The following is a 25,690-nucleotide window of genomic DNA, read 5'->3' as shown; positions in this document are numbered from 1 at the left end:
TTAAGATCAAATGCTGAATCTGTTAACATTAGTTAATGCACTGTGAACTAACAGAAACAAGAACAAGTTCATTAACTAACATTAACAAAGGTAACTAGATTAAAAAGTTCGTTGAAACAAACTTTAAGTTGGCTTGTGAAAGTTTGGACCAGATAGTTTGAAAAAGTTTAAAGTTTAAAGTAGTTTGAAGTTTAAATTAGTTTAAAGTTTAAAGCAGTTTAAAGTAGATTTAAGTTTAAAGTAGTTTACAGTTTAAATTAGTTTGAAGTTTAAATTAGTTTGAAGTTTAAAGTAGTTTGAAGTTTAAATTAGTTTGAAGTTTAAAGTAGTTTGAAGTTTAAATTAGTGTAAAGTTTAAAATAGTTTAAAGTTTAAAGTAGATTTAAGTTTAAAGTAGTTTAAACTTTAAATTAGTTTAAAGTTTAAAGCAGTTTAAAAAAGTTTGAAGTTTAAATTAGTTTGAAGTTTAAAGTAGTTTGAAGTTAAAAATAGTTTAAACTTTAAAGTAGTTTGAAGTTTAAATTAGTTTAAAGTAGTTTAAAGTTTAAAGTAGTTTACAGTTAAAAATAGTTTAAAGTAGATTAAAGTTTAAATTAGTTTGAAGTTTAAATTAGTTTAAAGTGATTTGAAGTTTGAAGTAGTTTAAAGTTTAAAATAGTTTAAAGTATAGTTTGAAGTAGTTTAAAGTTACTAGGGTGTTTCTAGAGGGTTGCTAAGGTGTTCTGAGTGGTTGCTAGGCAGTTGCTAGGGTATTTTGGGTGGTTGCTAGGGTGTTATGGATGGTTACTATGGTGTTGCTAGGGAGTTCTGATGTATTTTGGGTGGTTGCTAGGGAGTTCTAAGGTGTTTTGGGTGGTTGCTAGGGTGTTGCTAGGGAGTTCTAAGGTGTTTTGGGTGGTTGCTAGGGTGTTGCTAGGGAGTTCTAAGGTATTTTGGGTGGTTGCTAGGGTGTTGCTAGGGAGTTCTGAGGTATTTTGGGTGGTTGCTAGGGTGTTGCTAGGGTGTTCTGAGGTATTTTGGGTGGTTGCTAGGGTGTTGCTAGGGAGTTCTAAGGTGTTTTGGGTGGTTGCTATGGTGTTGCTAGGGAGTTCTGAGGTATTTTTGGTGGTTGCTAGGGTGTTGCTAGGGAGTTCTGAGGTATTTTGGGTGGTTGCTAGGGTGTTGCTAGGGAGTTCTAAGGTGTTTTGGGTGGTTGCTAGGGTGTTGCTAGGGAGTTCTGAGGTATTTTGGGTGGTTGCTAGGGTGTTGCTAGGGAGTTCTAAGGTATTTTGGGTGGTTGCTAGGGTGTTGCTAGGGAGTTCTGAGGTATTTTGGGTGGTTGCTAGGGTGTTGCTAGGGAGTTCTAAGGTGTTTTGGGTGGTTGCTATGGTGTTGCTAGGGAGTTCTGAGGTATTTTGGGTGGTTGCTAGGGTGTTGCTAGGGAGTTCTAAGGTGTTTTGGGTGGTTGCTATGGTGTTGCTAGGGAGTTCTAAGGTATTTTGGGTGGTTGCTAGGGTGTTATGGGTGGTTGCTATGGTGTTGCTAGGGAGTTCTAAGGTATTTTGGGTGGTTTCTAGGGTGTTCTGAGTGGTTGCTAAGGTATTTTGGGTGGTTGCTATGGTGTTGCTAGGGTGTTCTAAGGTATTTTGGGTGGTTGCTAGGGTGTTATGGGTGGTTACTATGGTGTTGCTAGGGAGTTCTAAGGTATTTTAGGCAGTTTCTAGGGTGTTATGGGTGGTTGCTATGGTGTTGCTAAGGTGTTCTAACACACACACACACACACATTAAAGAGTTTTTGAGTTTAGAGTTTAGTGAATGCATGAGTTTAAAGTAGTTTATAAGTTTACATGAGTCTAAGAGTTCAGAGTTTAATGTATATTAGCATCGCTTAGGGCTGAGGATAGGCACTCGGCCTGCGGCCTCGTGCCTACGAGTGAGTTGTAGTTTGAAGTTTAAATTAGTTAAAAGTTTAAAATAGTTTGAAGTGGATAGATAGATGAGTTTATGAGTTTACATGAGTCTAAGAGTTCAGAGTTCAGTGTATATTAGCATCCTTGGGTTAGGGCTAAGGTGAGGCACAAGGCCTGCGGCCTTGTGCCTACGAGCGAGTTTTTATAGTTTTTATTCATAAAAAGTTTAAATAAGTTTGAAGTTTAAATTAGTTTGAAGTTTAAAATAGTTTGAGGTGGATAGATAGATGAGTTTATGAGTTTACATGAGTCTAAGAGTTCAGAGTTTAGGGTATATTAGCATCCGGTTAGGGCTAAGGAAAGGCACAAGGCCTGCGGCCTTGTGCCTACGAGCGAGTTTTTATAGTTTTTATTCATAAAAAGTTTAAATTAGTTTGAAGTTTAAATTAATTTGAAGTTTAAAATAGTTTGAGGTGGATAGATAGATGAGTTTAATTAGTTTAAATGAGTCTCAATGGCTCATATAGTGTATAGAATGGCAGTTTGATTTAGTCTAGGCTTTCAAGGGATTTTGATTTGAATTTTTGGCAGTTGGGGAGTTTGAAAATCTGAACATTCCGCAATGTTAAGTCAATGGGAGTTTTTTCCGAGTTTGATCGTCATTTATAGGAAAACCGTAAGTCCGATCAGTCTGAAAAGATATAGCAACTAACTTCAGAACAGTTTGAGTGTCTGAGCCGAGTTTGGAGTATGTAGAGTTAAAGCTCTAGGACGAGATAGAGTCAACAGTTTGGTAAGAAGAATAATAATAACTAGAACGTACATTTCCAGAAGAAAATGTGAATGGTGCTTGCAGTGGCAAAACTCACCACTCGGTTGCTAGAGTGTGGTACATGATTGCATACGAGCCAACAACCATGTCTGTACGATGTTCTGCTGCTGAGATATGGCTTATTCATGTTGTTCGGTTGGTTGCTAGGGTCTTCTGGGTGGTTACTAGGGTGTTCTGGGTGGTTGCTAGGCAGTTGCTAGGGTGTTCTGGGTGGTTGCTAGGCAGTTGCTAGGGTGTTCTGGGTGGTTGCTAGGCGGTTGCTAGGGTGTTCTGGGTGGTTGCTATGGTGTTCTGGGTGGTTGCTAGGGTATTTTGGGTGGTTGCTATGGTGTTGCTAGGGAGTTCTTAGGTATTTTGGGTGGTTGCTAGGGAGTTCTAAGGTATTTTGAGTGGTTGCTATGGTGTTGCTAGGGAATTCTGAGGTATTTTGGGTGGTTGTTAGGGATTTCTAGGGTATTTTGGGTGGTTGCTAGGGTGTTATGGGTGGTTGCTATGGTGTTGCTAGGGTGTTATAAGGTATTTTGTGTGGTTGCTAGGGTGTCATGGGTGGTTGCTATGGTGTTGCTAGGGAGTTCTAAGGTATTTTAGGCAGTTTCTAGGGTGTTATGGGTGGTTGCTATGGTGTTGCTAGGGTGTTCTAACACACACAAACTTGCTCACACACACACACACACACAATATGAAGTTATTAAAACCTTTAGTATGGGGTTAGGGTTAAGGTTAGGCATGAGGCCGGTATTTAAAATCTCTATTAAACGAGTGCCTTATAATGAGTGCACGAGGCCTGCGGCCTCGTGCCTATGAGTGAGTTTTTATAGAGTATTTAAAATCTCTATTAAACGAGTGCATTATAATGAGTGCACGAGGCCTGCGGCCTCGTGCCTATAGCTTATGGTTGCTAGGGTGCTGTAACTGGTTGCTATGGTGTGGCTATGAGGATTTTAGGCCATTATTTATTGGCTGCATGATAATATAAATCCTCTGAGGGAGAGAGAGGGGGAGACATGCAGGGGTGTCAGGCCCTTTGTGTCTGTGTGTGTGAAAAATGACAGTTGGGATTTGAATTTCTGAAAATTCCGCAATGTTAAGTCAATGGGACTTTTTTGGCCGCTTTTTCGTCCGCTGTGCGAACATCGTACACCCGATCGCTTAGAAAAGATATAGCACACCTCTCCTCAATGAGCCGGTCGATTTGACACCTCACTCAGGGGTCTGTGACAAACGGTGCGGGGCGAGTTTCGCGCCAAACTTTTGTGTGGAATAATAATAAGAAGAAAAATAAGTATGCAAGAGAACACTAATGTTGCTTTGCCTATAGGCAAGCACCATTAATAAGTATGAGCAATAACAATACTGTTGCCTTGCTAAAGCAAGCACCAGTAACTAGAACGTACATTTCCAGAAGAAAATGTGAATGGTGCTTGCAGTGGCAAAACTCACCACTCGGTTGCTAGAGTGTGGTACATGATTGCATACGAGCCAACAACCATGTCTGTACGATGTTCTGCTGCTGAGATATGACTTATTCATGTTTTGGGTTGATTGCTAGGGTGTTCTGGGTGGTTACTAGGGTGTTTTGGGTGGTTGCTAGGCAGTTGCTAGGGTGTTCTAGGTGGTTACTAGGCAGTTGCTAGGGTGTTCTGGGTGGTTGCTAGGCGGTTGCTAGGGTGTTCTGGGTGGTTGCTAGGCAGTTGCTAGGGTGTTCTGGGTGGTTGCTAGGGAGTTCTGAGTTATTTTGGGGTGTTGCTAGGGTGTTGCTAGGGAGTTCTAAGGTATTTTGGGTGGTTGCTATGGTGTTACTAGGGAGTTCTGAGGTATTTTGGGTGGTTGCTAGGGAGTTATGAGGTATTTTGGGTGGTTGCTATGGTGTTGCTAGGGAGTTCTAAGGTATTTTGGGTGGTTGCTAGGGTGTTATGGGTGGTTCCTAGGGTGTTTTAAGGTGTTTTGGGTGGTTGCTATGGTGTTGCTAGGGAGTTCTAAGGTATTTTGGGTGGTTCCTAGGGTGTTGCTAGGGAGTTCTAAGGTATTTTGAGTGGTTGTGTTATTAAACGAGTGCATTATAATGAGTGCACGAGGCCTGCGGCCTCGTGCCTATAGCCTATGGTTGCTAGGGTGCTGTAACTGGTTGCTATGGTGTTACTAGGTGGTTGGTAGTTTTCACAGATGGTTACTATGGGGTTAGGGCTAAGGTTAGGCACGAGGCCTGCGGCCTCGTGCCTACGAGTGAGTTTTTATAGAGGATTTAAAATCTCTATTAAACGAGTGCATTGTAATGAGTGCACGAGGCCTGCGGCCTCGTGCCTATAGCCTATGGTTGCTAGGGTGCTGTAACTGGTTGCTATGGTGTGGCTATGAAGATTTTAGGCCATTACTTATTGGCTGCTTGATAATATAAATCCTCTGAGGGAGAGAGAGGGGGAGACATGCAGGGGTGTCAGGCCCTTTGTGTCTGTGTGTGTGAAAAATGACAGTTGGGATTTGAATTTCTGAAAATTCCGCAATGTTAAGTCAATGGGACTTTTTTGGCCGCTTTTTCGTCCGCTGTGCGAACATCGTACACCCGATCGCTTAGAAAAGATATAGCACACCTCTCCTCAATGAGCCGGTCGATTTGACACCTCACTCAGGGGTCTGTGACAAACGGTGCGGGGCGAGTTTCGCGCCAAACTTTGTCCAGAATAAAAAGAAGAAAAATAAGTATGAGCAATAACACTAATGTTGCTTTGCCTATAGGCAAGCACCATTAACTAGAACGTACATTTCCAGAAGAAAATGTGAATGGTGCTTGCAGTGGCAAAACTCACCACTCGGTTGCTAGAGTGTGGTACATGATTGCATACGAGCCAAAATCCATGTTTGTACGATATTCTGGTGGTGAGATATGGCTTATTCATGTTGTTTGGGTGGTTGCTAGGGTGTTCTGGGTGGTTGCTAGGCAGTTGCTAGGGTGTTATGGGTGGTTGCTAGGCGGTTGCTAGGCAGTTGCTAGGGTGTTCTGGGTGGTTGCTAGGGCGTTGCTAGGTGGTTGCTAGGGCGTTGCTAGGTGGTTGCTAGGGTATTCTGGGTTGTTGCTAGGCGGTTGCTAGGGTGTTCTGGGCGGTTGCTAGGGTGTTCTGGGTGGTTGCTAAGCGGTTGCTAGGGTGTTCTGGGTGGTTGCTAGGGTGTTCTAAGGTGTTTTGGGTGGTTGCTATGGTGTTGCTAGGGAGTTCTAAGGTATTTTGGGTGGTTGCTAGGGAGTTCTAAGGTATTTTGGGTGGTTGCTATGGTGTTGCTAGGGTGTTCTGGGTGGTTTCTAGGCAATTGCTAAGGTATTCTGGGTGGTTGTTAGGGTATTTGGGTGATTGCTAGGGCATTTCTAGGCGGTTGCTAGGTTGTTCAGGGCGGTTGCTAAGGTATTTTTGGTGGTTGCTATGGTGTTACTAGGTGGTTGGTAGTTTTCACAGATGGTTACTATGGGGTTAGGGCTAAGGTTAGGCACGAGGCCGCGAGTGAGTTTTTATAGAGTATTTAAAATCTCTATTAAACGAGTGCATTATAATGAGTGCACGAGGCCTGCGGCCTCGTGCCTATAGCCTATGGTTGCTAGGGTGCTGTAACTGGTTGCTATGGTGTGGCTATGAAGATTTTAGGCCATTACTTATTGGCTGCTGGATAATATAAATCCTCTGAGGGAGAGAGAGGGGGAGACATGCAGGGGTGTCAGGCCCTTTGTGTCTGTGTGTGTGAAAAATGACAGTTGGGATTTGAATTTCTGAAAATTCCGCAATGTTAAGTCAATGGGACTTTTTTGGCCGCTTTTTCGTCTGCTGCGCGAACATCGTACACCCGATCGCTTAGAAAAGATATAGCACACCTCTCCTCAATGGGCCGGTCGATTTGACACCTCACTCAGGGGTCTGTGACAAACGGTGCGGGGCGAGTTTCGCGCCAAACTTTGTCCAGAATAAAAAGAAGAAGAAACAGAAGAATAATAAGTATGAGCAATAACAATACTGTTGCCTTGCTAAAGCAAGCACCAGTAACTAGAACGTACATTTCCAGAAGAAAATGTGAATGGTGCTTGCAGTGGCAAAACTCACCACTCGGTTGCTAGAGTGTGGTACATGATTGCATACGAGCCAACAACCATGTCTGTACGATGTTCTGCTGCTGAGATATGGCTTATTCATGTTGTTCGGTTGGTTGCTAGGGTCTTCTGGGTGGTTACTAGGGTGTTCTGGGTGGTTGCTAGGCAGTTGCTAGGGTGTTCTGGGTGGTTGCTAGGCAGTTGCTAGGGTGTTCTGGGTGGTTGCTAGGCGGTTGCTAGGGTGTTCTGGGTGGTTGCTAGGCGGTTGCTAGGGTGTTCTGGGTGGTTGCTATGGTGTTCTGGGTGGTTGCTAGGGTATTTTGGGTGGTTGCTATGGTGTTGCTAGGGAGTTCTTAGGTATTTTGGGTGGTTGCTAGGGAGTTCTAAGGTATTTTGAGTGGTTGCTATGGTGTTGCTAGGGAATTCTGAGGTATTTTGGGTGGTTGTTAGGGATTTCTAGGGTATTTTGGGTGGTTGCTAGGGTGTTATGGGTGGTTGCTATGGTGTTGCTAGGGTGTTATAAGGTATTTTGTGTGGTTGCTAGGGTGTCATGGGTGGTTGCTATGGTGTTGCTAGGGAGTTCTAAGGTATTTTAGGCAGTTTCTAGGGTGTTATGGGTGGTTGCTATGGTGTTGCTAGGGTGTTCTAACACACACAAACTTGCTCACACACACACACACACACAATATGAAGTTATTAAAACCTTTAGTATGGGGTTAGGGTTAAGGTTAGGCATGAGGCCGGTATTTAAAATCTCTATTAAACGAGTGCCTTATAATGAGTGCACGAGGCCTGCGGCCTCGTGCCTATGAGTGAGTTTTTATAGAGTATTTAAAATCTCTATTAAACGAGTGCATTATAATGAGTGCACGAGGCCTGCGGCCTCGTGCCTATAGCTTATGGTTGCTAGGGTGCTGTAACTGGTTGCTATGGTGTGGCTATGAGGATTTTAGGCCATTATTTATTGGCTGCATGATAATATAAATCCTCTGAGGGAGAGAGAGGGGGAGACATGCAGGGGTGTCAGGCCCTTTGTGTCTGTGTGTGTGAAAAATGACAGTTGGGATTTGAATTTCTGAAAATTCCGCAATGTTAAGTCAATGGGACTTTTTTGGCCGCTTTTTCGTCCGCTGTGCGAACATCGTACACCCGATCGCTTAGAAAAGATATAGCACACCTCTCCTCAATGAGCCGGTCGATTTGACACCTCACTCAGGGGTCTGTGACAAACGGTGCGGGGCGAGTTTCGCGCCAAACTTTTGTGTGGAATAATAATAAGAAGAAAAATAAGTATGCAAGAGAACACTAATGTTGCTTTGCCTATAGGCAAGCACCATTAACTAGAACGTACATTTCCAGAAGAAAATGTGAATGGTGCTTGCAGTGGCAAAAAACACGACCCGGTTGCTAGAGTGTGGTACATGATTGCATACGAGCCAACAACCATATCTGTACGATGTTCTGCTGCTGAGATATGGCTTATTCATGTTGTTCGGGTGGTTGCTAGGGTGTTCTGGGTGGTTGCTAGGCGGTTGCTAAGGTGTTCTGGGTGGTTGCTAGGCGGTTGCTAGGGTGTATTGGGTGGTTGCTAGGCGGTTGCTAGGGTGTTCTGGGTGGTTGCTAGGCGGTTGCTAGGGTGTATTGGGTGGTTGCTAGGCGGTTGCTAGGGTGTTCTGGGTGGTTGCTTGGCGGTTGCTAGGGTGTTCTGGGTGGTTGCTAGGGTGTTCTGGGTGGTTGCTAGGTGGTTGCTAAGGTGTTCTGGGTGGTTGCTAGGCGGTTGCTAGGCAGTTGCTAGGGTGTTCTGGGTGGTTGATAGGCGGTTGCTAGGGTGTTCTGGGTGGTTTCTAGGCGGTTGCTAGGTGGTTGCTAGGGTGTTCTGGGTGGTTGCTAGGCGGTTGCTAGGCAGTTGCTAGGGTGTTCTGGTTGGTTGCTAGGGCACCACAGATGGTTACTATGGGGTTAGGGCTAAGGTCAGGCACGAGGCCTGTGGCCTCGTGCCTACGAGTGAGTTTAATCTCTATTAAACGAGTGCATTATAATGAGTGCACGAGGCCTGCGGCCTCGTGCCTATGAGTGAGTTTTTATAGAGTATTTAAAATCTATATTAAACGAGTGCATTATAATGAGTGCACGAGGCCTGCGGCCTCGTGCCTATAGCCTATGGTTGCTAGGGTGCTGTAACTGGTTGCTATGGTGTGGCTATGAAGATTTTAGGCCATTACTTATTGGCTGCTGGATAATATAAATCCTCTGAGGGAGAGAGAGGGGGAGACATGCAGGGGTGTCAGGCCCTTTGTGTCTGTGTGTGTGAAAAATGACAGTTGGGATTTGAATTTCTGAAAATTCCGCAATGTTAAGTCAATGGGACTTTTTTGGCCGCTTTTTCGTCCGCTGTGCGAACATCGTACACCCGATCGCTTAGAAAAGATATAGCACACCTCTCCTCAATGAGCCGGTCGTTTTGACACCTCACTCAGGGGTCTGTGACAAACGGTGCGGGGCGAGTTTCGCGCCAAACTTTGTCCAGAATAAAAAGAAGAAGAAGAATAACTAGAACGTACATTTCCAGAAGAAAATGTGAATGGTGCTTGCAGTGGCAAAACTCACCACTCGGTTGCTAGAGTGTGGTACATGATTGCATACGAGCCAACAACCATGTCTGTACGATGTTCTGCTGCTGAGGTATGGCTTATTCATGTTTTGGGTTGGTTGCTAGGGTGTTCTGGGTGGTTACTAGGGTGTTTTGGGTGGTTGCTAGGCAGTTGCTAGGGTGTTCTAGGTGGTTACTAGGCAGTTGCTTGGGTGTTCTGGGTGGTTGCTAGGGTGTTCTGGGTGGTTGCTAGGCGGTTGCTAGGGAGTTCTGAGGTATTTTGGGTGGTTGCTAGGGTGTTGCTAGGGAGTTCTAAGGTATTTTGGGTGGTTGCTATGGTGTTACTAGGGAGTTCTGAGGTATTTTGGGTGGTTGCTAGGGAGTTATGAGGTATTTTGGGTGGTTGCTATGGTGTTGCTAGGGAGTTCTAAGGTATTTTGGGTGGTTGTTAGGGTGTTATGGGTGGTTGCTAGGGTGTTCTAAGGTGTTTTGGGTGGTTGCTATGGTGTTGCTAGGGAGTTCTAAGGTATTTTGGGTGGTTGCTAGGGTGTTGCTAGGGAGTTCTAAGGTATTTTGAGTGGTTGTGTTATTAAACGAGTGCATTATAATGAGTGCACGAGGCCTGCGGCCTCGTGCCTATAGCCTATGGTTGCTAGGGTGCTGTAACTGGTTGCTATGGTGTGGCTATGAAGATTTTAGGCCATTACTTATTGGCTGCTGGATAATATAAATCCTCTGAGGGAGAGAGAGGGGGAGACATGCAGGGGTGTCAGGCCCTTTGTGTCTGTGTGTGTGAAAAATGACAGTTGGGATTTGAATTTCTGAAAATTCCGCAATGTTAAGTCAATGGGACTTTTTTGGCCGCTTTTTCGTCCGCTGTGCGAACATCGTACACCCGATCGCTTAGAAAAGATATAGCACACCTCTCCTCAATGGGCCGGTCGATTTGACACCTCACTCAGGGGTCTGTGACAAACGGTGCGGGGCGAGTTTCGCGCCAAAAAAGCGGCAGAATAATAAGAATAAGAATAAAAATAAGTATGAGCAATAACACTAATGTTGCTTTGCCTATAGGCAAGCACCATTAACTAGAACGTACATTTCCAGAAGAAAATGTGAATGGTGCTTGCAGTGGCAAAACTCACCACTCGGTTGCTAGAGTGTGGTACATGATTGCATACGAGCCAACAACCATGTCTGTACGATGTTCTGCTGCTGAGATATGGCTTATTCATGTTGTTCGGTTGGTTGCTAGGGTCTTCTGGGTGGTTACTAGGGTGTTCTGGGTGGTTGCTAGGCAGTTGCTAGGGTGTTCTGGGTGGTTGCTAGGCAGTTGCTAGGGTGTTCTGGGTGGTTGCTAGGCGGTTGCTAGGGTGTTCTGGGTGGTTGCTATGGTGTTCTGGGTGGTTGCTAGGGTATTTTGGGTGGTTGCTATGGTGTTGCTAGGGAGTTCTTAGGTATTTTGGGTGGTTGCTAGGGAGTTCTAAGGTATTTTGAGTGGTTGCTATGGTGTTGCTAGGGAATTCTGAGGTATTTTGGGTGGTTGTTAGGGATTTCTAGGGTATTTTGGGTGGTTGCTAGGGTGTTATGGGTGGTTGCTATGGTGTTGCTAGGGTGTTATAAGGTATTTTGTGTGGTTGCTAGGGTGTCATGGGTGGTTGCTATGGTGTTGCTAGGGAGTTCTAAGGTATTTTAGGCAGTTTCTAGGGTGTTATGGGTGGTTGCTATGGTGTTGCTAGGGTGTTCTAACACACACAAACTTGCTCACACACACACACACACACAATATGAAGTTATTAAAACCTTTAGTATGGGGTTAGGGTTAAGGTTAGGCATGAGGCCGGTATTTAAAATCTCTATTAAACGAGTGCCTTATAATGAGTGCACGAGGCCTGCGGCCTCGTGCCTATGAGTGAGTTTTTATAGAGTATTTAAAATCTCTATTAAACGAGTGCATTATAATGAGTGCACGAGGCCTGCGGCCTCGTGCCTATAGCTTATGGTTGCTAGGGTGCTGTAACTGGTTGCTATGGTGTGGCTATGAGGATTTTAGGCCATTATTTATTGGCTGCATGATAATATAAATCCTCTGAGGGAGAGAGAGGGGGAGACATGCAGGGGTGTCAGGCCCTTTGTGTCTGTGTGTGTGAAAAATGACAGTTGGGATTTGAATTTCTGAAAATTCCGCAATGTTAAGTCAATGGGACTTTTTTGGCCGCTTTTTCGTCCGCTGTGCGAACATCGTACACCCGATCGCTTAGAAAAGATATAGCACACCTCTCCTCAATGAGCCGGTCGATTTGACACCTCACTCAGGGGTCTGTGACAAACGGTGCGGGGCGAGTTTCGCGCCAAACTTTTGTGTGGAATAATAATAAGAAGAAAAATAAGTATGCAAGAGAACACTAATGTTGCTTTGCCTATAGGCAAGCACCATTAATAAGTATGAGCAATAACAATACTGTTGCCTTGCTAAAGCAAGCACCAGTAACTAGAACGTACATTTCCAGAAGAAAATGTGAATGGTGCTTGCAGTGGCAAAACTCACCACTCGGTTGCTAGAGTGTGGTACATGATTGCATACGAGCCAACAACCATGTCTGTACGATGTTCTGCTGCTGAGATATGACTTATTCATGTTTTGGGTTGATTGCTAGGGTGTTCTGGGTGGTTACTAGGGTGTTTTGGGTGGTTGCTAGGCAGTTGCTAGGGTGTTCTAGGTGGTTACTAGGCAGTTGCTAGGGTGTTCTGGGTGGTTGCTAGGCGGTTGCTAGGGTGTTCTGGGTGGTTGCTAGGCAGTTGCTAGGGTGTTCTGGGTGGTTGCTAGGGAGTTCTGAGTTATTTTGGGGTGTTGCTAGGGTGTTGCTAGGGAGTTCTAAGGTATTTTGGGTGGTTGCTATGGTGTTACTAGGGAGTTCTGAGGTATTTTGGGTGGTTGCTAGGGAGTTATGAGGTATTTTGGGTGGTTGCTATGGTGTTGCTAGGGAGTTCTAAGGTATTTTGGGTGGTTGCTAGGGTGTTATGGGTGGTTCCTAGGGTGTTTTAAGGTGTTTTGGGTGGTTGCTATGGTGTTGCTAGGGAGTTCTAAGGTATTTTGGGTGGTTCCTAGGGTGTTGCTAGGGAGTTCTAAGGTATTTTGAGTGGTTGTGTTATTAAACGAGTGCATTATAATGAGTGCACGAGGCCTGCGGCCTCGTGCCTATAGCCTATGGTTGCTAGGGTGCTGTAACTGGTTGCTATGGTGTTACTAGGTGGTTGGTAGTTTTCACAGATGGTTACTATGGGGTTAGGGCTAAGGTTAGGCACGAGGCCTGCGGCCTCGTGCCTACGAGTGAGTTTTTATAGAGGATTTAAAATCTCTATTAAACGAGTGCATTGTAATGAGTGCACGAGGCCTGCGGCCTCGTGCCTATAGCCTATGGTTGCTAGGGTGCTGTAACTGGTTGCTATGGTGTGGCTATGAAGATTTTAGGCCATTACTTATTGGCTGCTTGATAATATAAATCCTCTGAGGGAGAGAGAGGGGGAGACATGCAGGGGTGTCAGGCCCTTTGTGTCTGTGTGTGTGAAAAATGACAGTTGGGATTTGAATTTCTGAAAATTCCGCAATGTTAAGTCAATGGGACTTTTTTGGCCGCTTTTTCGTCCGCTGTGCGAACATCGTACACCCGATCGCTTAGAAAAGATATAGCACACCTCTCCTCAATGAGCCGGTCGATTTGACACCTCACTCAGGGGTCTGTGACAAACGGTGCGGGGCGAGTTTCGCGCCAAACTTTGTCCAGAATAAAAAGAAGAAAAATAAGTATGAGCAATAACACTAATGTTGCTTTGCCTATAGGCAAGCACCATTAACTAGAACGTACATTTCCAGAAGAAAATGTGAATGGTGCTTGCAGTGGCAAAACTCACCACTCGGTTGCTAGAGTGTGGTACATGATTGCATACGAGCCAAAATCCATGTTTGTACGATATTCTGGTGGTGAGATATGGCTTATTCATGTTGTTTGGGTGGTTGCTAGGGTGTTCTGGGTGGTTGCTAGGCAGTTGCTAGGGTGTTATGGGTGGTTGCTAGGCGGTTGCTAGGCAGTTGCTAGGGTGTTCTGGGTGGTTGCTAGGGCGTTGCTAGGTGGTTGCTAGGGCGTTGCTAGGTGGTTGCTAGGGTATTCTGGGTTGTTGCTAGGCGGTTGCTAGGGTGTTCTGGGCGGTTGCTAGGGTGTTCTGGGTGGTTGCTAAGCGGTTGCTAGGGTGTTCTGGGTGGTTGCTAGGGTGTTCTAAGGTGTTTTGGGTGGTTGCTATGGTGTTGCTAGGGAGTTCTAAGGTATTTTGGGTGGTTGCTAGGGAGTTCTAAGGTATTTTGGGTGGTTGCTATGGTGTTGCTAGGGTGTTCTGGGTGGTTTCTAGGCAATTGCTAAGGTATTCTGGGTGGTTGTTAGGGTATTTGGGTGATTGCTAGGGCATTTCTAGGCGGTTGCTAGGTTGTTCAGGGCGGTTGCTAAGGTATTTTTGGTGGTTGCTATGGTGTTACTAGGTGGTTGGTAGTTTTCACAGATGGTTACTATGGGGTTAGGGCTAAGGTTAGGCACGAGGCCGCGAGTGAGTTTTTATAGAGTATTTAAAATCTCTATTAAACGAGTGCATTATAATGAGTGCACGAGGCCTGCGGCCTCGTGCCTATAGCCTATGGTTGCTAGGGTGCTGTAACTGGTTGCTATGGTGTGGCTATGAAGATTTTAGGCCATTACTTATTGGCTGCTGGATAATATAAATCCTCTGAGGGAGAGAGAGGGGGAGACATGCAGGGGTGTCAGGCCCTTTGTGTCTGTGTGTGTGAAAAATGACAGTTGGGATTTGAATTTCTGAAAATTCCGCAATGTTAAGTCAATGGGACTTTTTTGGCCGCTTTTTCGTCTGCTGCGCGAACATCGTACACCCGATCGCTTAGAAAAGATATAGCACACCTCTCCTCAATGGGCCGGTCGATTTGACACCTCACTCAGGGGTCTGTGACAAACGGTGCGGGGCGAGTTTCGCGCCAAACTTTGTCCAGAATAAAAAGAAGAAGAAACAGAAGAATAATAAGTATGAGCAATAACAATACTGTTGCCTTGCTAAAGCAAGCACCAGTAACTAGAACGTACATTTCCAGAAGAAAATGTGAATGGTGCTTGCAGTGGCAAAACTCACCACTCGCGACTTGCTAGAGTGTGGTACATAATTGCATATGAGCCAAAAACCATGTCTGTACGATGTTCTGGTGGTGAAATATGGCTTATTCATGTTGTTCAGGTGGTTGCTAGGTCATTCTGGGTGGTTGCTAGGGTGTTTTGGGTGGTTGCTAGGGCGTTGCTAGGGTGTTATGGGTGGTTGCTAGGGAGTTCTAAGGTATTTTGGGTGGTTGCTAGGGTGTTGCTAGGGAGTTCTGAGGTATTTTGGGTTGTTGCTATGGTGTTGCTAAGGAGTTCTGAGGTATTTTGGGTGGTTGCTAGGGAGTTCTAGGGTATTTTGGTTGGTTGCTAGAGTGTTATGTGTGGTTGCTATGGTGTTGCTAAGGAGTTCTGAGGTATTTTGGGTGGTTGCTAGGGTGTTCTAAGGTGTTTTGGGTGGTTGCTATGGTGTTGCTAGGGAGTTATGAGGTATTTTGGGTGGTTGCTAGGGTGTTATTGGTGGTTGCTATGGTGTTGCTAGGGTGTTATAAGGTATTTTGGGTGGTTGCTAGGGTGTCATGGGTGGTTGCTAGGGTGTTGCTAGGGAGTTCTAAGGTATTTTAGGCAGTTTCTAGGGTGTTATGGGTGGTTGCTATGGTGTTGCTAGGGTGTTCTAACACACAAAAACTTGCTCACACACATACACACACACACACACACAATATGAAGTTATTAAAACCTTTAGTATGGGGTTAGGGTTAAGGTCGTGCCTATGAGTGAGTTTTTATAGAGTATTTAAAATCTCTATTAAACGAGTGCATTATAATGAGTGCACGAGGCCTGCGGCCTCGTGCCTATGGCCTATGGTTGCTAGGGTGCTGTAACTGGTTGCTATGGTGTGGCTATGAAGATTTTAGGCCATTACTTATTGGCTGCTTGATAATATAAATCCTCTGAGGGAGAGAGAGGGGGAGACATGCAGGGGTGTCAGGCCCTTTGTGTCTGTGTGTGTGAAAAATGACAGTTGGGATTTGAATTTCTGAAAATTCCGCAATGTTAAGTCAATGGGACTTTTTTGGCCGCTTTTTCGTTCGCTGTGCGAACATCGTACAACCGATCGCTTAGAAAAGATATAGCACACCTCTCCTCAATGAGCCGGTCGATATGACACCTCACTCAGGGGTCTGTGACAAATGGTGCGGGGCGAGTTTCGCGCCAAACTTTGTCCAGAATAAAAAGAATAATCAGAAGAATAACTAGAACGTACATTTCCAGAAGAAAATGTGAATGGTGCTTGCAGTGGCAAAACTCACCACTCGGTTGCTAGAGTGTGGTACATGATTGCATACGAGCCAACAACCATGTCTGTACGATGTTCTGCTGCTGAGATATGGCTTATTCATGTTGTTCGGTTGGTTGCTAGGGTCTTCTGGGTGGTTACTAGGGTGTTCTGGGTGGTTGCTAGGCAGTTGCTAGGGTGTTCTGGGTGGTTGCTAGGCAGTTGCTAGGGTGTTCTGGGTGGTTGCTAGGCGGTTGCTAGGGTGTTCTGGGTGGTTGCTAGGCGGTTGCTAGGGTGTTCTGGGTGGTTGCTATGGTGTTCTGGGTGGTTGCTAGGGTATTTTGGGTGGTTGCTATGGTGTTGCTAGGGAGTTCTTAGGTATTTTGGGTGGTTGCTAGGGAGTTCTAAGGTATTTTGAGTGGTTGCTATGGTGTTGCTAGGGAATTCTGAGGTATTTTGGGTGGTTGTTAGGGATTTCTAGGGTATTTTGGGTGGTTGCTAGGGTGTTATGGGTGGTTGCTATGGTGTTGCTAGGGTGTTATAAGGTATTTTGTGTGGTTGCTAGGGTGTCATGGGTGGTTGCTATGGTGTTGCTAGGGAGTTCTAAGGTATTTTAGGCAGTTTCTAGGGTGTTATGGGTGGTTGCTATGGTGTTGCTAGGGTGTTCTAACACACACAAACTTGCTCACACACACACACACACACAATATGAAGTTATTAAAACCTTTAGTATGGGGTTAGGGTTAAGGTTAGGCATGAGGCCGGTATTTAAAATCTCTATTAAACGAGTGCCTTATAATGAGTGCACGAGGCCTGCGGCCTCGTGCCTATGAGTGAGTTTTTATAGAGTATTTAAAATCTCTATTAAACGAGTGCATTATAATGAGTGCACGAGGCCTGCGGCCTCGTGCCTATAGCTTATGGTTGCTAGGGTGCTGTAACTGGTTGCTATGGTGTGGCTATGAGGATTTTAGGCCATTATTTATTGGCTGCATGATAATATAAATCCTCTGAGGGAGAGAGAGGGGGAGACATGCAGGGGTGTCAGGCCCTTTGTGTCTGTGTGTGTGAAAAATGACAGTTGGGATTTGAATTTCTGAAAATTCCGCAATGTTAAGTCAATGGGACTTTTTTGGCCGCTTTTTCGTCCGCTGTGCGAACATCGTACACCCGATCGCTTAGAAAAGATATAGCACACCTCTCCTCAATGAGCCGGTCGATTTGACACCTCACTCAGGGGTCTGTGACAAACGGTGCGGGGCGAGTTTCGCGCCAAACTTTTGTGTGGAATAATAATAAGAAGAAAAATAAGTATGCAAGAGAACACTAATGTTGCTTTGCCTATAGGCAAGCACCATTAATAATAAGTATGAGCAATAACACTAATGTTGCTTTGCCTATAGGCAAGCACCATTAATAAGAAGTTTAAGTACAATATCAGTAAGTTGGCTCTCACAAGCCAACTTAATAAATGCAGTAGAATACATTACGCATTGTTAGTTCATGTGAGTTAATACAATGTTAACAAATGAGAACTTATTGTAAAGTATTACCAATTTGAAATAAAACACTACTTGGTGTTGTCAATGAGGTTGTCAAGTGTCTGCGTAGATGACTTTTAAGCAAATAAATCATTGTCAGTGTTGCAATATTACAGTGCATCATAAGATCTCTTTAGTAAATGTTTGCAGTAGAAAATCACTGCCAATAACTGTACACCTACTAAACAAATACAGCATTAGATTAGGGAACACTATTCACTATTAACTAGATGCTTATTAGCATGCATATTATTAGCATATTGGCTGTTTATTAGTACTTATAAAGCACATATTAATGCCTTGCTATTTTGCATATTCTACATCCCTAAACCCTACCCAATACCTAAACTTAACAACTACCTTACTATCAATTAGCAGTGATTAGGAGTTTATTGAGGGGAACACTCGTAGTTAATAGTGAATACTGTATGTGTTCCCCAATCTAAAGTGTTACCCCATAAGCCATCTACTAAAACTCACAACAGCATCTTGGAGTAAATCCTCCAAACGAGTGGAAGTGACGGTGCGGTCACACATGTACTTCTTCTTCATGGTCTCCTGCATCTTCTTCATCCTCTCCTCAGCATCTCTCACATCAGCAAAGAACTGTTGGTAAACCAGGCAAGGGAGGTAGAGAAAGAGAGGGATACTGCTTATACATGCTTGACCAACAGAGATTTGCTGTGGTTACGTTATGTTGGACGGGCATCTGACGACGCCGTACCTGGAAGTATGCAGTGTTCTCTCTGAGATGAGTTTCAATGCAACAGCACACTTGAAGGATCCAGCTCCACTGGGTCTGCAGACCTGCGGTGAAGGCCTGAAGATCACCAACACAACACACATGTAACAAATACAACGTACTGTACACTAGCGTCCAGATGTTTGGGGTCAGTACGTTTTTTTTTTTTTTTTTTTTTTTTTAATAAATTAAATTCCCCTGCAGTCAATAATTGTATCCCTTAAAGGGTAACTGTCGCCAAAATTAAACCTAGGCTCTTTTTGTTATTCAACGTAACATGAGGAGAGTAAAGATGGAAAGCTCCTTAAGTTTGTTTCCATATAAATTCTAAGTGTCTAAGTTATCATGCTTTTCATTGGAATTACAAGTTCATGACATTTCCTAATATGGAGTTCATTACGTTGGATTCGGAGATCGACTACTTTTGACTGACAAAATTCCAGCCACCGGAAACACTAACTGATAAAGTGAGTCGTACAAAACCTTTCTTTTTAGTAAACTGTGTACACAAACAATGTTGTCAATGCTGGAGTTCACGTGTAGAGCCCCTGGTGATACTTCCAGCAGTTTTATGTTGTCGAGCCGCATTAGTGTTTTAAAAATAGCGATTTTGATGCTATCATAGAAGTGCCCCTAGCACTCCCATTCAAAAGGCATTTTGAGTGAAAACGAAAATACGGTCAAACTTAAAAGTGGCGTTTCCATTCCATTATGCTTTTACACAAGAAGTTTGACTCGGGTAGATTAACAAAAATAGTCTAGGTTCAGTTTTGGCGAGAGTTATCCTTTAAAACTCATCTTTGATAATCAAAATGATATATTTCTTCATGCCTTAATATAGCTTAAATGTAACTCTACACCCATGGTTAATTTAGTATACGCGAATTATATTAAAATTAGTCTCCGCCTCCACTTACTCCCACCAGTTCAGAGATCCACTCGCTCAACTTTACGCTGCACAATGGTGTGGTGGCGATTTTATGATATTCATTAATCTTTAGTAAAATATAGATGATTCAAAGAATGTCACATGTGTGTCTCTCACTTGTAGTGAGAGAAGATTCTGCGTATGTACCTGAGGAGGCAGAAGGGAGAGACACTCCAGAGAACAGACGAACAAGGACCTCTGACCTAGAATGTCAGAAGGCCGTTTGGTAAAGGAGGGCTTATGGGCCAACTAGTGACGAATCTAAACTAGTGTTATGGCTTCTTTGTCTATGGAAAACTACTGGATGGAAAACTACTGGGAGGAAGGCTCTGGGGGGAAGAAGACCTTGGAGATTAGGATAAAAAGGTTGTTCAGTCTGTCTGGGGGTGTGTCACTCTTCTGCACAGGGTAACAGCTGTGTATTAGACTGCTCCTATTCTTGCAAGAATAAATACTTCTATTTTATAATTTGACTCTGAGTGTCTCCCTTACGCAGTGATGTTTGTTTGATGAATTTTTGCCATAACAATGGCATACTGGTTTAAGAGTGAAAGAGTGAAAAGTGAATTTTACAAGTCGATGTATCAGAATGGTAATGCGTTTCTCTTTACAACGTGGGACACATAATGGTAATTGATATGATTGGCCTTTGGCTTGACAATGTTACAATGTAAACAGCTAATGTGTTGCTAATACACCATGTTCCTGTTTGCAATCTCAGAGTCAGACAGTTTCCTTCTAAAAATCAGCTTCTTTAGAAACGCTTTGAACCGTCTTTTGTGAGACCGTCTTTGGTACACTGCAGTTTTAAGTGTTGAAGCACATTAGAAATATGAATAAGATAAAGATAAGAAGTGTAGTTCATGCCATACCTCAACAGTCTTCTTGCCTGGATGGCCTTCTTTAATGAGTCTGTCTCCAGTGGTCTTGATGTCATTGACTTTCTTCTCCCTGAGCTCCAGTTCACGCATGAGTCCCTGGGGAATTAAGTAGGCCGTGAATCAGCACTTCCAACTGTAAAATATTCTCCATTTACACGCCAAACTACAATAAGCAACAAGTCCTGGAACAACCCATTTCTTAACCAATCAAAGTCAAAAATCTCCCCTTAATCATAACCCTAAACAAATAAACGGGTTTATAACATGCTTTTATTGGGGTACACTTACCGAGTAGTTCTCTTTCTTGGCAGCCATGTTGGTGTTGTGTTCACTCCAGTCGTAATTGATCTCCTCTTCCTCTTTGTCATTAAGCCACATCAGTTCCTTGGTGGCGGCGCTGACAAAGTTATATAGATGGTCAAGATTTCTCATACGGGACTTGGAGGAGTTCTAGAGAGAAGAAAAATACAGTATATGCTTACGCGGAAGCGCACCGGCTTAATGAGGTTTAATAGCTACTGGTTTGAACACTCACCAGCAGTTTGTTGTACTGCAGATCCAGTTTGCCCAGATATTCTCTGTATGTGCCTTTACTAGCAGCCGAGAGTTGGTTCTGAAATATCCAAAGAGGTAGAGATGTCAGCGCTTTAAACTAAATGTAAAATTGTTAATTTGTTTAGTCAAGTCCAGTTGCAAGTTACAACACATATTTTCAAAGCAGCTTTACAGTCAATCATGATATTAATGTTCTTGCCTTATAGCCGCATTTAGCAGATTAGAGCTGGACGAAAAATAATTGCACGGCCATTATTCGCTATAAAGTATATATCGCTTTATGTGAATACACTGTAGGTACAGGTGAAACTCGAAAAATTAGTCTATCGTGCAAAAGTTCATTTATTTCAGTAATTCAACTTAAAAGGTGAAACTAATATATTATATAGACTCATTACATGCAAAGTGAGATATTTCAAGCCTTTATTTGTTATAAGTTTGATGATTATGGCTTACAGCTTATGAAAACCCCAAATTCAAAGTTAGAATATTGTGAAAATAAATATATATAGGTGTAAGATCACAATTATAATAAATAAAGGCTTATTACACGATATTACATTTTCACCTGTATACTTATATAGGCTACTTAACTTTTAATATATTTTTGTGTGATAATATAGTTTACATTTTGAGACGATATAAACAATTACGTGGCTCGGATTTATATTGCTTTACAATACAATACAATAAAATACTAATTTTATTTCTATAGCACATTTAAAACAACTGCCGTTGACCAAAGTGACCAAATACAACAAAAGCAATTATATAGTCACACAAACTAAATTAAATCCTGTTCACTCAATCCGTTCTAAAAGCCATTCTAAAAACATACGATCTGTGTATGCAGATGAAGTTGGACAAACGTATAAATTCAACTTTATATAAAGAGCTGTGCGATTAATATAGTTTACATTTTGTAATGATATAAACAATCAAGCAGCTGAGAAGATTTGCTATATATAGTATATATCTCCATATGCGAGTATACTGTATGTATGCGTATAAAGTTAGACTCATGTATCCAACTTTATATAGAGAGCTGTGCGACAATATAAACAATCAAGCAGTTGAGATTAGCTATATAGTATATATACTATCAATAGTTGCATAATTTGTTATTAACTCTGTCCCCACAGGGTATCTGCACATTTTTAAAAGTCAAATTTAAGGCTTTTTAAGACCTTTTTAAGACCGGAAGAAATCAAAATTAATACCGTACATTAGGGGTTTGCAATATTAACAAAAATATATCTCGATATTTTCAAAGTTTTGTTGATAATAATTAGATGATATTTTACTGATTTTGTACTGGTACCATGGCTGGTTTAGGCCTGTTGTTGACAGCAGACTCACAAATATATTCATATTTAACATATTCTATCTATGCAGTGGTCAGTTTACAGTAGTGACAGAAATAAAAAAAAAATATTAAGGGGCAATATTTGCCACCTTTAAATTGATTTCCAGGGGCATTTTCACCTAAATATGGAAATTATTTCTAAACGTATTTAGAGGTATGCATCACCTTTTATGTCAAATTCTAACATTCAAATTAAATTCTATTAGAATAAGACCGTACCACTGTCAAATTAAATAATTAAATTAAAAACCATCCTTGCAGTGCAGAGGTGACACAGAAGCGGCATCCGAACTGGCATTACTATATTTACACTTAATTTGCAATTGCATAAATAAAGCTATTCAATATTTAAATATGAAATTATTTATAATTTTTACATTTTAATTAAAGGGTACTTTAAATATGAAACTAAACCCGCCAGTAGGTGGCAGTAAGTCACTGTCTTAATAAGCGAGTTGTTGGAGTTTTATTCAACCGATTTGTTCAAACGGCCGATTCATTCATTGAATCAAATGATTCGTTCAAAAAGCGGATTTCAGTTTTTAAAAAAGAATCGCTGTCGGTTGGACTAGTTTCATTATGAAATTCTCGTCGGCGAAATAAAGGGGGAAACAAACAATATTGCCAATATAAAAAGTAACACACAATGTTAACTTTATTGTTCATTTAACGTTAACTGTTGTATAAAATAAATAGCACATTTGCAATTGTGCACAGGAAAACGACACTCTTGCTCGTGATATTGTAATATAACAACATAATATGATATAAATATAATAAGACAAAAAACTCATTTGAGGACATACCTATAACTATAACTGCACTGACACATCACGCAGTGAAAGCAAGCATGAGAGACAAACGCGATGTCAGCTCGCACACTCGCAGTGCCTCGTACAGTTAAAACAATGATTACAATATCATCATAGTTCATAGACAATCCTAAGCACAAAGAATGAACTTACTATTGAACTGACATTTACTCGTTTTCTTATCCTCTCCTCTCGCGTGCAGGAGACAGACGCAGGCTAATACGCTGCCGTAAATGACGCGAATTGTCACGTGAACAAGCAAATCCACAAAGATAGAATAATAAAAATAATACGTACGCTAATTAGATAGTTTTCATTTGGAAAGCATTTAGATACGTCGTCAAAGTGTCATCTAAAATGTAAGACCTTTCATTGGTAAAAATAAGACTTTTCATAAGTAAAAATAAGACTTTAAGACTTTTTAAGGCCTTAAATTTAAAATATCAAATTTAAGACCTTTTAATACTTTTTAAGGATCTGCGGGGACCCTGTCCCCACCATTGAGAGAAATGGCTTTCCGTGTTTTCACTGTTATATGGTAGGGGGCGCTATGACACAAAACCTCAGGATCAAAACTCAGGCGAAAAAGAAGCAGACACAAGAGATAGCATATGCAAGCAGATGCATATGTAAAATAACGCACTAATTTACATTAAACAGCATATAAATCATAACGGCCTAACGTTACTGAATGAAATGTCGACCCAGGACGAGCTGCAGGACTGTGAAGCTATAGGGGTGTTGATGGACTCGATCTACTCCTTCTGTGTTTCGATCATCTTTCTAAATCCGATCAGGATGTAGTCTTTGACAAAAACGCATTTTTCTCAGCTTTTTGCTCAAACTGTTTTTTTTTTTTATGCTGGCGGTGGATGACAATTTAAGAAAAATGCTTAGCGGGGAAAGAGTTAATGAACAATTTGTGGAAAAAAGAAAACCTGAAAAAACAAGTACCTCATCTGCTCGTGCTCGCTCAATCTTAGCCTTGAAGTCCTCAATGGTTTGGTGAAGACCTCTGTGGCTGCCCAGCTGAGACTCCACCGACGGAAGATCGCTGCCCCACTCGGAGGAATCGATCCTGCGCTGGTTCTCCTCCACCCAGGCTAACAGGTCCTGTGCGTAGCGGAGAGTGACCTCATCCAGCTCGGGTCGCACGCGTTGCGTAGACCTCGGGGGCGTGGAGACTTGAGAAACAATTTTGACGCTGGACTTGAGCCTTAGATTGTGGTCACTGCGCAAGTTCACCAAGCGCTCGTGTAAGCGGTAGACCCTGAGAAAAGAAAATCACAAGTCATTCTTTTCCTCGACTTAAAGCGGTTTAGCAGTGAGTCTGATTATACAAGACCCAGGTTTCATAGACAAGGTTTAAAGAGCTGGTTGATTATGATTTAACTTTTTTTAACTTTAGTTAGTGTGTAATGTTGCTGTTTGAGTATAAACAACATCTGCAAAGTTACAACGCTCAAAGTTCAAAGCAAAGGGAGATATTTGCTTTTAAAGAAATTGCTTTTTAAGGACTACAACAAACGGCTGGTAGGGACTACACTACATTTCTCCCGGGTTAGTGACATCACCAACCCCAATATTTACATAAACCCGCCCCCAGAACACGATTTATAGATTATCAGACAGAAAATGCTAATCAATGACTAGCAGATAACTACACAAAAGCTACATAAATTCACCAACTAACCATTCAGAAATGTTGCTTCTACATGTTGTCACATCTTCTTGAGTCTCTCCATCATTGTCTGACTCCGGTTTGAACATAAAAGGCTAAAAGTTTTTACAAGAAGCTCTTGAAGCTCCGCCCCCAATGCCGGGAGCAGCAGCTCATTTGCATTTAAAGGGACAGACGCAAAACGAGGCGTTTTTGCTCACCCTCAAAAAGTGACAATTTTACCATGCTATATCAAAATATCTGTGGGGTATTTTGAGCTAAAACTTCACACACACACTCTGGGGACATCATAGATTTATTTTACATCTTGTGAAAAGGGCATTATAACACCCCTTTAAGCCTATTCTAAAGCAACTTGAACAGGCATATCTTAAAATATGTCAGTGCCTCTGTGTCTCAAGATGCACACCAGTAATGTTTTTTAAGGCATGTTTATAAAAGACACTTAAATGTCCTAATTGAACTTAGGCCTTAGGCCTTAATATAAACCCTGTCTATGAAACCAGGCCATAATATGTCATATTTACATATGTTTATTGATATTCAAATCATGGTTAATCCACTGTAGTAGTGCTAAGAAACATGTGATGAAGTCACCTGCGATACATCTGCTCCGCCTGCAGGTGGCGCCCATCTTTGAGATGCTGAACGTCATTAAAGAGGAGACGGATCATGCCGTCGGCTTTGTCCAGATCTCTCTCCACCTCCACTGTGTGCTGCGCTGGTTTCCCCGCATTCAGGAGACGGATATCCTGCGACAACAGAGACACTATCACGCACAGTCACAGCCTTTACAGCAACTTCAAATTTAACCGAATAATAACAGCGTTTGGAAGATTCAACAGATCTGTGCTCTCACCGTCTGCAGTAGAGACTCAGTCTGGTTGATTTGTTCCTCACACATGCCCGATTCCATCTGCACTTTACTGACAATCTGTTGGAGACGCTCTAACCTGGAAATGATCAGAATTTGCATACAAATTATTACATTGATAGTTCTTGACCAAATCGGGACCAGGCACTATGGCGAATAGTCAAAGGTCTAGTGTACGCAGGACTATCACACATTCGACTGGAAGTGAGTTTGTTTTTTCAACAGAATTAAAGGATAGGATTTTCAATGCATAAAAATGTCAGAACATGTTCTGCCTGTAAAACAATATTCGGTTTGAAACTAAAATAATACAAATGAGAATAATATGATAGGAAATTACTGCATCCAACCACTAAAAATAACCTGGATGCGAGTTGGTTAAAAGTAATTAAGAAACTCACAGTTTTCCACGACGAAGCAAATACTCTAACCGATACGTGTCAGTCATAAAGGCCATTTTTTACAATCCAACAAGAACAGCAAGACTTTCTCCGAAATGCATAAAAA

General features: G+C 42.6%; 1 protein-coding gene across 1 annotated transcript in view; it reads right to left on the bottom strand.

Moving 5' to 3' along the window:
• The window catches only part of LOC307005103 (plectin-like), a 107,591-nt gene that overhangs the window by 26,151 nt on the left and 55,750 nt on the right, over positions 1–25,690 (bottom strand). The window contains 8 exon segments of the mRNA XM_079624915.1: positions 17,825–17,950; positions 18,069–18,164; positions 19,887–19,991; positions 20,184–20,345; positions 20,431–20,508; positions 23,583–23,898; positions 24,907–25,061; positions 25,169–25,262. Coding sequence (XP_079481041.1) covers positions 17,825–17,950; positions 18,069–18,164; positions 19,887–19,991; positions 20,184–20,345; positions 20,431–20,508; positions 23,583–23,898; positions 24,907–25,061; positions 25,169–25,262 — 1,132 coding nt within the window.

The sequence above is a fragment of the Phoxinus phoxinus genome (assembly GCF_949152265.1).
Source record: "Phoxinus phoxinus genome assembly, chromosome: 10".
NCBI lineage: Eukaryota > Metazoa > Chordata > Actinopteri > Cypriniformes > Leuciscidae > Phoxinus > Phoxinus phoxinus.
The sequence above is the reverse complement of the archived record's forward strand: the minus strand, read 5'-3'. Positions and strand labels throughout refer to the sequence as shown.